This window comes from Xenopus tropicalis, chromosome 1, assembly GCF_000004195.4.
Source record: "Xenopus tropicalis strain Nigerian chromosome 1, UCB_Xtro_10.0, whole genome shotgun sequence".
Classification (NCBI taxonomy): Eukaryota; Metazoa; Chordata; class Amphibia; order Anura; family Pipidae; genus Xenopus; species Xenopus tropicalis.
The window spans coordinates 38,018,413-38,031,203 of NC_030677.2; the positions used below are offsets into that span (position 1 = coordinate 38,018,413).

General features: G+C 38.5%; 1 protein-coding gene across 1 annotated transcript in view; it reads right to left on the reverse strand.

The window, feature by feature from the left end:
• gabra2 (gamma-aminobutyric acid (GABA) A receptor, alpha 2) overlaps positions 1–12,791 on the reverse strand; it is a 75,471-nt gene that overhangs the window by 37,296 nt on the left and 25,384 nt on the right. The window contains exons 4-5 of the mRNA XM_002933463.5: positions 4,607–4,674; positions 578–798 (exon numbers count right to left, since the gene is read on the reverse strand). Of these exons, the coding sequence (XP_002933509.2) occupies positions 578–798; positions 4,607–4,674 (289 nt within the window). The remainder of the gene's footprint in view (positions 1–577; positions 799–4,606; positions 4,675–12,791) is intronic.

The following is a 12,791-nucleotide window of genomic DNA, read 5'->3' on the forward strand; positions in this document are numbered from 1 at the left end:
ATAACAGGTCCTATACCTATGTTTTACTGCACAGTGCAGCTGTCAGAAGATTCTAAATACAAACGTTGCACCATAACTGTATATGCAGTGTATGAGTTGTATACTTGCCTTCTGACAGACATATGATAATATACTTGCTATCCTTAAGCTCTGCATTGCTCTATTTATTCCCAATATACAGAAGATTTTTCATATTTAAAACATATTAATATGAACCCTTTACCTTTTCTGGTTTATGTTAACAGACATACATACGCATCCATATCACTGTATTACTGTCTCATTTAAACAGTCATAAGCCTTTAACTGCTCTGCATTTTCTCCAATTGTCCATAGTGGTATAATTACAGAATGCTATGCCACAGCTATTGTGCTACATTTGCAAAGCTGTATTTGCATTTTGGCAGAAAACTTCTCTTCGGCATTCTATTTGCATTTTTAATTTTGTAAACTAACTCATATTAAGCACACATCAGTGACTTTAACATGAGCAAACCTAGCTTGTGTAAGCAAAGTAACTTGTTTGTTGTCTTGTAAAGCAAAATTCCCAGTTTTTACTTTTAAAGAGAAAATATACCTCATTGTATACAAGAGGGTTCCGTCATCTTGAATCCTTAACAGTTTATTTGGCATGGTCATGTTGTGGGCTATAGACTTCTTTCCATTATGGAAGAATGTATCCGGAGTCCAAATTTTATTTGCCATAAGGTTGTTTAATCGAAGAATATGCATTGGCCCTTTAAATCTCAGTCGTTCATCTTGCCAGTTTTGACGAAAAAAGACATCAATTGTATACTCCTGTTTTGGAAAAGAAAATGTGAGGTTATTCATGGAGCCTCCCCAACCCAGTCGCAAACTCCTACCTCCATATGTCAAACCTGCTGCCAGCCTCCAACAACACAGCGAGAGGCATGTTCATTACATACAGCAAGAGGCTGTAAAAGTGTTATCTCCAGATACATTACATACAGTGAGAGGCATTAGGTGCTGACACTGCAGACTTCCTTTACCATTACAAAAGGCAGGTTGGCTGAAAGCAGAATAGGTTTCAGAATCAAAAAGGTCAAAATTGTCTGAATATGCACTGATGCACCTAATGGCAGTAGTCTACCTATCCTGAATGGCAGTTAACGCTCTGTCATATAGAATATGGAGATAATAATTGAATAGGTGAAAAAATAGCTAGCCAATAGTACTTGCATGGTGCTGGGCTGGCTGACAGGATCATGCATAAAGAACTGAGACAGCTGTCCACACCCCCTTATTAACAATTTTCCTGCCAACAAACATAGGTACCACCCAACAGGGGCGAGCTAGATAAAACCATTTAAAAAGAATCACTCTCTTCTCATCTCAAGTCACACACTATTGGAATAGACAAGTGATGGGACTGCATATTTATTTATTTGTTTTTTTACAGTGTTCCTATTGCATTTTTATGGTATATATTAGCTTATGGCATTGCTATGTTAGGGTATAGTGTTTAAAGTATGTTCAAGCTCATGACTGACACAAGAGCCACTCTGCACTCATTTTCAATTACCAATATATATATAGGACATAAGCTTCAAAGAAATGCCCTTCCCTTTAAACAAAACAGGGACTGTTTGTCCATATATTGCAATATATACAAGCTAGCCAACTACTTCAAAGTCATCCCTGGTCTGACCAGTCCCACATGCACTTTTATTTGATTCATTAAGAATTCTACTGCTTTATTATCCATTTTACAAAGAGACTAAGTTTTACCTGCAACCTGCATGCTTTCAATGTTAAACCCCCAAATGGTTGCCCTTTTATTGGCTCCACTGGGATCACCTGACCATAGAAGGGAATGGTGAGAAATCCAATATGGAGCTGGTGGCTGCTCCTGTATAAACTATAGTAACAAAGGGAAAGTTGTGCTCACCACTAAATGTTAAACCATTAGGTGGGGGTGCAATGAGGCTGTGACCACAACCTCATTGCACTGAATCGTGCTAACCATCAAAAACAGATTATTTTTTGGGGTCATTAACTAAAAAGTGCAAAAGCCTTAGCACAGAGCTCAGCCAGGCCCAAGGCAGAAGTGCTCTCTGAACTCTTTTGCTCTTGCACATCTGCCCAAGTTTGCCACCTGTCTGGTTTTGATGCGGATGGCCCAGACCAAATTAGGAAAACCAAGCAGGACCCTGCAACACCACTGCCCACCAAGTGATGTTACCGCCCACCCCCCCGCTTGGAGTTAGCAGTGGGGAATGGTGGCAACCCTACTACTGCTCCAGAATTAGTAAATGGCCCCTTATGTTTTCCAAACAAATGAACCGTGCAGAGTGCAGCACTTGTCTGGCTGTGGCACATTAGGGATAAGTGTGGAGGAGTGGGGATATCAATGTGTCTTTCCACTGCTTGTCCCAAACACAAACAGTACTGTATTCATGGGGCTCTCTGCAAGTCTCTATGCATAGAATAAGAACCTACAGGAATTCATTTATGCTGAAGGGCAGAGTGCACAAAAATAGTGTATTGAGCCCATACCTTTCACTTTTCACCCTTTTTTCCCCTATAATGATAAGAAAAAATTCTGCCAATGTTGCTTAAATGAAAGATAGGAAACCACTGTCTGAGAAGCTGTGTAACAAAGTACAAGAATCACAAACAGGAGCAACAAGTGCTACAGGTATAGAACTTCAGCCTGTTTAGGCTCATCCTTATTTTATTTTGTTTAGAATTTTGTGCACTAAGAGAATAACTTTTAAACAGTAGTAGTCTTATTTGCTTGTACAGGTATGTGATCAGTTATCTGAAAACCTGTTATCCAGAAATCTCCGAACTATGGGAAAGCCATCTCCCATAGACTCCATTTTTATCAAATAAAGTAAAGTAATAATAAAACAGTACCTTGTACTTGATTCCAACTAAAATATTATTAATCCTTATTGCAGGCAAAATAATACTATGCGTTTTAAGTATTATCGACCGACCCCTTTTTTTGGAAAACCCCATGTCCCGAGCATTCTGGATAGCAGGTCCTATACCTGTATTGTTATAATGCAACACAATTTAGCAGCCAAATGCTCAGGTAGCTCAACCTTCACTTATTCTATGGGATTAGCTATTCCCTAAGGGAACAACCCTATTAATATATGATTTCTCATTCAAACAATTCCATTTCTACAGCTTTCACTATTGATTTCCACCTGACGCACATCCATACTGAGGGTGGCTATAGCAAATGCATACAGTATAGAAGCCCTCAGACTATTATTATCCAAGGTCTTTCAGCTCACTGCGTTGGACAAGATTCCCTTCACCTTTGATGATTTTCTTGTTTCCTGCCAATTATTTATTTATAACCTTAAAGCGCATGGATTGGTAACTACATCAGGGATCTTGGTATAGAAAATCTGTGTTTTATTTTCTGATTCCCCGGGTAATTTCTCCTTTGTATCCTACATTACGGCGCTCCCCTTTGATCCTTCTCAGTTAGGTGTGAGGAATTCTCTATTTTTATTCTTATTCGATGGAAACTAAAGTGTTTAACACTGGCTGTGATTAGGGGCAAGACTTGTAACAGCTAGAGGTCACTGAGTGGGCTGCAATTAGAACTGTATCTCAGTTAAAGCACTTCATGTTGTAATTTGTCCCATCCAGAATGGGAGCACCGAGCTTGAAACTGTTTACGACTGTCAACTGCAAAACAGATCTTTTTTTTTCCCAAAAAGGCTATTTACCTTTGTGTAATGTGTAGGATTTGGGGATGCAAGTCAAATAGGTTATTATTTAAGCTTATTTTATTATCTTTTCACCTCTCACTGGTCTGCAATAATGTTACATGCATCCTACAATTATATCTACCGGCCCAGACTGGCAATCTGTGGGTTCTGCAGAGGGGCTGCTGTAAGATGCAAGGGACAGTCACTATTTAGTGGCCTCTTAAATCCCAGTCTGGGCCTAGATCTAACTTCCGGCCTATGGTTAAATGACTTATGGTGATCAGAGGTTAATGAATGGTTCTGAGAAAAAAAACTGTTGCAGGTTGGATTAAGTAGTGGCTCCAAATGAGTAAAAATGCATTTTGTGCGTCTTGGCACAAAATGTTGCATGCTGGGTGTGGTTCTACCCAATTAAAGCTGTGCAGGTCTCTATTTGCACAGTTTTTCCTTAACAAACTCTACAAATGGAGCACTTTTATGTCAAATGTACTGTAGGTAATGCAGGGACACTGCAATAATATTAAAGTCATGGTCACTACTCTGTTTTGGTTTCCCCAAAGAATATAGTGCCGCCTGTGTTTGGCAGTGCTATGTTCAAGAGGGGCAGGTGGTGGAGGGTATACTGGCACACCTCCCTTTGCCCCCATACTTGTAAGTTATTTAGATACGCCAAGTTACAGAGCACCAACAGGTGCTGTGCTTCATAGTGCTCTTGCACTTGGGTCCAGGGTCTATGGAAATGACCCCCAATATAAGAATCTGTAGTTCTTTTCTTTTTGGTTTAGCTTATGGCGACATTATGATTCTTTTTAAAATGTAGAAGCTTTTTCAGGATGTTACCATGGTTAAATCTTTGTGCACATCTAAAAATAAAGCAGAAAAATTATGCAGAGTTAAAAAGAATGACTCACCATATCTGTATCAGAAACAGGACCGAAGCTTGTCACATAGATATCAGTGTGGACTTCTGTTACTCGGTCTAAAAGAAGAGAGCACCAGTTAAATATCAATATATTCATTATTAATATTATCATACAACAGACATATCAATTCCACAATTCAAATCCAGCAGGAGAGTTTAATGCTAACTGATTTTCATAATCCCATAATTAAAGGGATAGTGTATTCATTCATTTAAAGCCACCCATAAATTTCAGATGTATGTCAACAAAATTGCTTCTGCTACTGACCACTCATCTGAAACCTTCCAGGATGAGAAGCTTGGGTACAGAATGTAAATCCATATATTTGTTACATATGGTTTTAATCAAATAACTGCCACTTAAGGCTTTAAGGCTCTTATCGCCCCTCCATACGTTTTCATGGCAATCACCCGGACCCTGCTGGTGCATTTGTGGGCCACAAAAAGTCTTGCTAAACAAACAGTATGTAGAATGTAATGCAGGCTACAGTAGTGCTGTGTAACAGTGCACTTAGTGATTTTGCTATCATGGTGTCAGTGAATTAGAGACAGAAATACAATAAATTCAATAAAAGGTGATATTTGCCCTTTCCACCTAGCAATTAGCTACTGCAATTAGCATGTACCAATCAGTTAAGACTAAATGACCAATTATGAGTATGTATAATTGCTAGGGATGCAGCGAATCCAGGATTCAGCCTTTTTCAACAGGATTCCAATCCAGCCAAATCCACGTGCCTCGTTGAACTGAATCAAAATCCTTCAAATCATGTGACTTTTTGTCACATAAACATGGAAGTTGGAAATTTTTGTGATTTGTGTGGTTCTCTTTAATGCAAATTAGGATTTGGATGTGGTTCGGTATTCAGCCAAATCTTGCACAAAGTATTCGGTGTTCGGCCGGATCCCAAAATAGTGGATTTGGTGCATCCCTAATAATTGCCTCTAGTGCTTACAGTGCTTGTGTTATTATGTTCAGGTAAGTGGAAGAATTTGTATATCTAGTATACAGGTATCGGACCCCTTATCTGGAAACCCATTATCCAGAAAGTTCCGAATTACGGAAAGGCCATCTCCCATAGACCCCATTATAAGCAAATAATTCTAATTTTTAAAAATGATTTCCTTTTTCTCTGTAATAATAGAACTGTCTCGTACTTGATCCCAACTAAGCTATAATTAATCTTTATTGGAGGCAAAACAAGCCTATTGGGTTTATTTAATATTTAAATGATTTTTATCAGACTTAAGTTATGGAGATCCAAATTACAGAAAGATCCCTTATACGGAAAACCCCAGGTCCCGAGCATTCTGGATAACAGGTCCCATACCTGTACAGTATTTATTATGATCCAGGCCTCACCCTCAGTATCATTAAAGGATAACCATACCCCCTACAATGTAAACCTTGCGTATACTGCATAAAACAGCCCATATTAAAAACCTTGTTAAATCTAAATAAACTATTTTCATAAAAATATACTTTTTAAGTAGTATGTGCTATTGGGTAATCCTAAATAGAAAACTGCCATTTCAATTACTAAGAGCCGCCCCTTGGAATTGTATGATTCATGGTGCACACAAACAAACCAAGGGCACACATACATGTTAAGTCACATCAGCCAATGAACAGACACAGTTCTCACATGCGTCTTCCTGTTGCTATATTATTTCCTGTCAGATGATCTCTGAGGGAGCACACAGACCTTCACAAAATGGTGGCAATATTTACTATTATATACAGGATATATATATATATATATATCAGTTATGTACTATTCTGTAATGGCCCACGTAGTGTGATCTAAACTTGCTGTTGGTTAGGTATTACTTCTGGGGTATAGTTTTTTTTATAAAACTACAATTGAAGCATGACATGTGGGACCACTGAAATCATAGTAAGCCTGAAGGTAATGGTAACTTCATGGTTCCCCTGAAGTATTGGGTGCACTTGATTACATTTTGGAACAGGAGACTGGTTGGCTGCACTAGCACCAAGTTTAACTATAAGTCAGCACTATATAAATTACAGGAAAAATAAAAATAAGTGGACACAAGTACTGTGTCAATTTTTGCATGTCCACAACTGTGGTTGAGGTTTTAATTGAACCCAAATGTCTTGGAGAGGAGCCATTTGATTAAAACACATTGTTAATAACATTTGTTGCACAATAGTTCTTCCTAACCTACCTACTTCCATAGTATCTCTGCCATTTGCTTGTATTGCTCAATGATGGAAGCAAAGAACCAGATACCTGCATTTTTTTGTCGGCCATAGTTTTACTCTCCAAATATTTTGTACTGTTCTCCTGATATCCTGATACCTGGGGTCTAACAACTGCATATTTCTTATAACCTTGCTTAGAACTAGACTCAATCCATTGGCTCTGTGGGACACTAGCAAAGTGAGAATGTAATTCAAAGGCTGTAAGTTTAATCCTGCCAGAGTTTGTTATGTCTTTCTGTGGAGAGGACAGTCTCAGAAAAGGAATTAAAGTGGGGAAGTGAGGAGGTTTTGATGAAACACTGTTTCATATGAGGCATGTCCAACTTGTTGGCCTCCAGCTGTTGCTGAAATACAGCCATGCAACAAATATAATGTGTTTAATGCAGGTTGAATATCCCTGCTGCATACTGCAGAAGTAAACTAAAGCCTAAAATGAATATGGCTAGAAATGCAGTATTTTTTTAATTCTAATTGTAATAATAGCAATGGTACAAAACTTCAAACTTCAAAACTTCAAATCCTCATCATCTTAGATCAGGTTCAGCCCTCTTTTAGGTGTCATCTTTTATGGGGATCATTTATACCCATAAGTGCAGTAGTAAGTGCAATTTCAAGCACAATAGCCCCATTGTTTTTTACACACAAGGAGGGACTTTTCATACAACTGACTGTGACCAATCACATCTCAGATGGCAGCAGTGACTCCTTATATGTAGCATTTCTAGCCTACTTCTTTTTTAAGCTTTAGTTCTCCTTTAATCTGCATGTTAGATGTTCACACCCATCTAATGCATAGCTATTGAACAGAACATCAGTGATAAATCCACAAGTAGTCAGAATAATTACCTTACATATCTATACACACATATTAGAACACTGCTACCTTTATTTCCCATTCTATCAGCTACTCTGTATACTGGAATATGTGAATGCATGTCTGTGTATTATGTGGAACACATTTTATTGAAACCTTGTAATATGTTATTGATGAACTCAACGTGTTTTCACAACAAAAGTCTGTGCTGAAAGTGTAAGACTTTTATAACCATTTCGGTAAATGCTATCATCGACTAAGTGAAAGTCTGGCCTAATATGTTTAAAACAATCGATGAGGCTTAAAAATCTAAACAGAAAAGTAATCATGTTAATTCCCAAATCAAATTCCTGGGCATCTATCTAAATAAGAACATCAACAAGAGCCTTCATTATGCATTGCCTGTGGCCATTGTCCACATATTCTATTGACTAGGGCAGCATAAAGGTGCAGTTATCTAACCCAGCATCCCTCACTTGCACATTACCTTCTTCCTATTACCCAAGGGAAATAAACAGACCATCAGCCACAGATAAATTAGGTTACAGAACTTTTTTAGTAAAATCAACATTGCATATAAACAATTTGTATAAAGCCACCACAGATTTACTGCCTGCCATGTCAACCACCTTCTGCAGCCACATTGCAGGCAACAATCCCAGGACCCCATGCCTGAGAAGCCAACCAACTAAAGGTCCCCATACACTGGCCGATTCTAGCTGCTGATATCGGTCCCTTAGACCGACTCAGCAGCTTATTGGCTCGTGTATGGGTAATAACGACGGTCGTGCCCGACTGATATCTGGCCTGAAATTGGCCAGATATCGATCAGGCAGGTTGAAAAATGTAGTCGGATCAGGGACCGCATCGGCTCATTCATTCGGTCCCTGAACCGAGTGCGCAGATACCCATCGTAATAATTCTATTGTTTGGCCTGAATGACCGAATTAGCCTGAATTAGCCTGATATCGCCCACCCGTATCCGTAATTCAGTAGGCGTTGACCGAATTAGCCTGAATTAGCCCGATATCACCCAACCGTAGGCAGATCTTAGCGTGTATGGCCACCTTAAGACCAACTAAGACCACTAAGATGTGACAAAAAAACAACAACCTTTTGCGCCAGAATCAAAACTGATGTCATTATCTGACCCAACATCAACCAATGGGATAGGAGCCTAATATTTAATGAGGCACAATACTGATTACTATATCTAATATGGTATGATACTGATGGAAAAGCCACTGCCATATTTGGAAAAAAACTTTTTTCTATGAAAAACAGGTGTAATATAGTGGAAATTAGCTCCTCTAACAACCTACAGCAGTGTATATGCTATTGCAGAGCCAGAAAGTCTTAAAGGAAAACTAAACCCATGTCTAATCCCCAATATATATATATACTGTATATATAGGCCAGGTAAAGAGTACAAGTGAAAAGAGATGAAAAGATTTTGTTAATAAAAACTGATGTATCTGAAAGAACCAATTTCAAGTGTACAATAATAGTTTAGGCCAAGAAAACCAATGAATTAAATTCAGAGTGGTTGCTTGCTTGACATTTCTAGCATCAAGCCCTGCCTTTCCCATTAAAAATATCTAATATGTGTGCAGTGACTTTTACAAGAACCCAGCTAATTTGTTCAGTGAACTTTGATGCATTAAAACAAGAGAAATGCTTTTTACAAACCAGTCCCTGCCTCAGATTGTTACCAATTAATTTAGTGGTAGAGGCTACCATTTAACAGAAACATTACAGGTATTGGACCCCTTATCCGGAAACCCATTATCCAAAAAGTTCTGAATTACGGAAAGGCCATCTCCCATAGACTCCATTTTAATCAAATAATTCACATTTTCCTTTTTCTCTGTACAGGTATCGGACCCCTTATCCGGAAACCCATTATCCAGAAAGCTCTGAATTACGGAATGCCCGTCTCCCATAGACTCCATTTTAATCAAATAATTCAGAATTTTAAAACTGATTTCCTTTTTCTATGTAGAAATAAAACAGAACCTTGTACAGGTATCGGACCCCTTATCCGGAAACCCGTTATCCAGAAAGCTCCGAATTACGGAATGCCCGTCTCCCATAGACTCCATTTTAATCAAATAATTCAGAATTTTAAAACTGATTTCCTTTTTCTATGTAGAAATAAAACAGAACCTTGTAATTGATCCCAACTAAGATATAATTAATCCTTATTGGATGAAAAACAATCCTATTGGGTTTAATTAATGTTTTATTGATTTTTTAGTAGACTTAAGGTATTGAGATCCAAATTACGGAAAGACCCCTTATCCGGAATACCCTTGGTCCCGAGCATTCTGGATAATGGGTCCCATACCTGTAATTGATTCCAACTAAGATATAATTAATCCTTATTGGATGCAAAACAATCCTATTGGGTTTAATTAATGTTTTATTGATTTTTTATTAGACTTAAGGTATTGAGATCCAAATTACGGAAAGACCCCTTATCCGGAATACCCTTGGTCCCGAGCATTCTGGATAATGGGTCCTATACCTGTAGTATTAAAACTGTACCTTGTACTTAATCCCAACTAATGTTTATCTGAATTATCCTGTAAATATCCTCATAAATGGTGCTTAGTGATGTCATTAGTTATAATTGGTGTTCAGTGATGTCATTTCTGTCACACGGCTCAAGGAAACTTGTGTATTATAAAAAATAATGTACCCTCTGCTGTAAAATATGAGAATGTAAGAAGTAATTTTGGAGTTCCAAAGCACTTGGCCTGCACTTACACAAGCCCTATAATGTCCTTATATTTTATGACAAAGGGTTCCATTTTATAATCTACAGGTACCAACCTGTAGATTATAAAGTGGAACCCTTTGTCATTATTAATCTGAACATTACAGCCTGATAAATTCCACATTTAGACATCAGAACATGCCATTTAAATACTTAGCCATCCACAAATGTTTGAGTCGCTAGCCATGCAGAACCTAATGTTGGCTTTATGCTGTTTCCCTCCTACCAACTTTGCCATTATCTCTCTGTTTCTTACTGGTGAATGCCCAGTTGTGTTTCTGAGGAGCAAACTTAACCCACTTTAGAAAACAACAGCATCCTCGAAATGGTGTATCTAGCTATTATATTATTTTATATTAAATGTTGGGTAACCACTTTGAGCTAATTGCAGATCAAGCAACAGTAATAAGGTGGTTTCATTCTTTACAAAACTTCAGCTTCCCTACCGAGCATAGGGTATGAAAGTGGCGACAGAATGCCAATGCCCTTTCTAGAATCTACTGTCTGGTGGGTAAATGTGTCCAAACCACAGGCTTGGAGGATGTATATTTGGCTCAGTAACTGGCAAAACCATGGAGAGAAGTCACCTCTTTCCCAGAATGCTCTATGAAGATAAAGCAAAGTCCGCTGAGGCTAAAAGATGGGGGAGATAAGGGCAAAAGATGTTGGGTGAGATTAGTCCTTACCTCTGAAAAAGGGTGGGGCTTGGAGTGAATGCTATCTGTCCTGTTATTGGGATGCAACCTGGTGCAGCTTAGTGAGTTTCCTAGGTATAAAAATAGAGGGACAATACTTCTAGTGAAAGTTGGGGAACAGGGACGACTTGAATGAAGTTTAGTCAGGGCTAGCATTTTTCATAGTACTGAAGAGGGATTTAGGCTTAGTATTTACTCTGTAAACCATTTCTTCTAGAGGGGATCCAGACTTCTAGCTGGTTACCAAAACATGTATCTTAACCCACCACATCTTGTTCACAACATCATCTCCCTTTGTCCTCCATTTAGCGAGGGCCTATCTGGGTATAAGTGTGAGAGTCCAGTGTGACCCATGTTCTACCTTCACTAGCTGGAAAAGGCGCTTTTTAGCTAAGATAGGGCTATACACACACACACACATATTTATAATATTGGGGGGGATTACAAATAAATAAATAAATGCTCCCAGGCCCATCAGTTGTTGGTCTGATGATTAAGTGCTGAGTGTATGAAATGAAAGGCTATGGTGTGCCATAACTCTCTTTGAAATAAAATGTACTTTCCTTTTATGACACCTAAAGTGTTTGCATGTTTCTTGTGTACTGATTACCCCCCAAAGCTGTGTGTCTGGGGCAAGTGCACCCAGACCCCACACTACCCACTCACTACTGGTAATCATTTCTAACTGTGGTTTTCCACAATATTACTTTTCTTCCTGGCTGTCACTATTATTTCACATTTATAAAAGACTAAACTAAAATATGCTTTCTTTTTTTTTGCATTAAACATATCCTGTGGCTGTGATTGGCTATTTGGTAGCCCCATGGGACTGCTAGCCTGCAGGAGGCTCTGCTTCTAATAAAACTATGTCTCTGGGCTTCCAAAACTTGTCTCCAAGACAGACATTTAAAAATGGGCACCTACTTTGAGGCCCCTGGGAGCCCTCATGAGCCACTGGTTGGGGATCACTGTACTAGGGTATACATTGGAGTTTAAATTAGTTGGAACTGATACTAAATAGCAGTATCCTTTATCTTCTAGATCCCCTAAGCAGTTTAAATTGTTAAAAAGACTTCTGCCACTCATCTTGTTTCAGTAAGGGCTTTGCAAACACTGGCCAACAAATGGACTGTGTCTTTGGTAGCACCATATACTGTACAGCTCCTCAAGGCTGAAGAACTTTTAGCATTTGTGCTTTCTGTAGCTTGAGCCTCTGGCAGTGCACAGATGCATAATAGGGTGTTTCAAGCCCTGGCACTTTAAAGCAGCAAAGGAGGTTACTATGGTAACACTTTTGCTTGTTGCTATGATTTGCCAGCAAATGACAGTTAGTGCATTATTAGCTACTGAATTCTCCATATCAATTTATTTTGAATGGAACTGTACATTCCTAAACAGTGTTTGTGCTATTATTTATTTACATACAGTACCAAGCAGGCTTGTTTTTAAGAAGGGAAATACAGTCATATGAAAAAGTTTGTGGACCACTCTCAGCCTGCATTATAATTTACACCAGTTTCAACAAAAAAGATAACAGCGGTATGTCTTTCATTTCCCAGGAACATCTGAGTACTGGGGTGTTTTCTGAACAAAGATTTTTAGTGAAGCAGTATTTAGTTGTATGAAATTAAATGAAATGTGAAAAACTGGCTGTGCAAA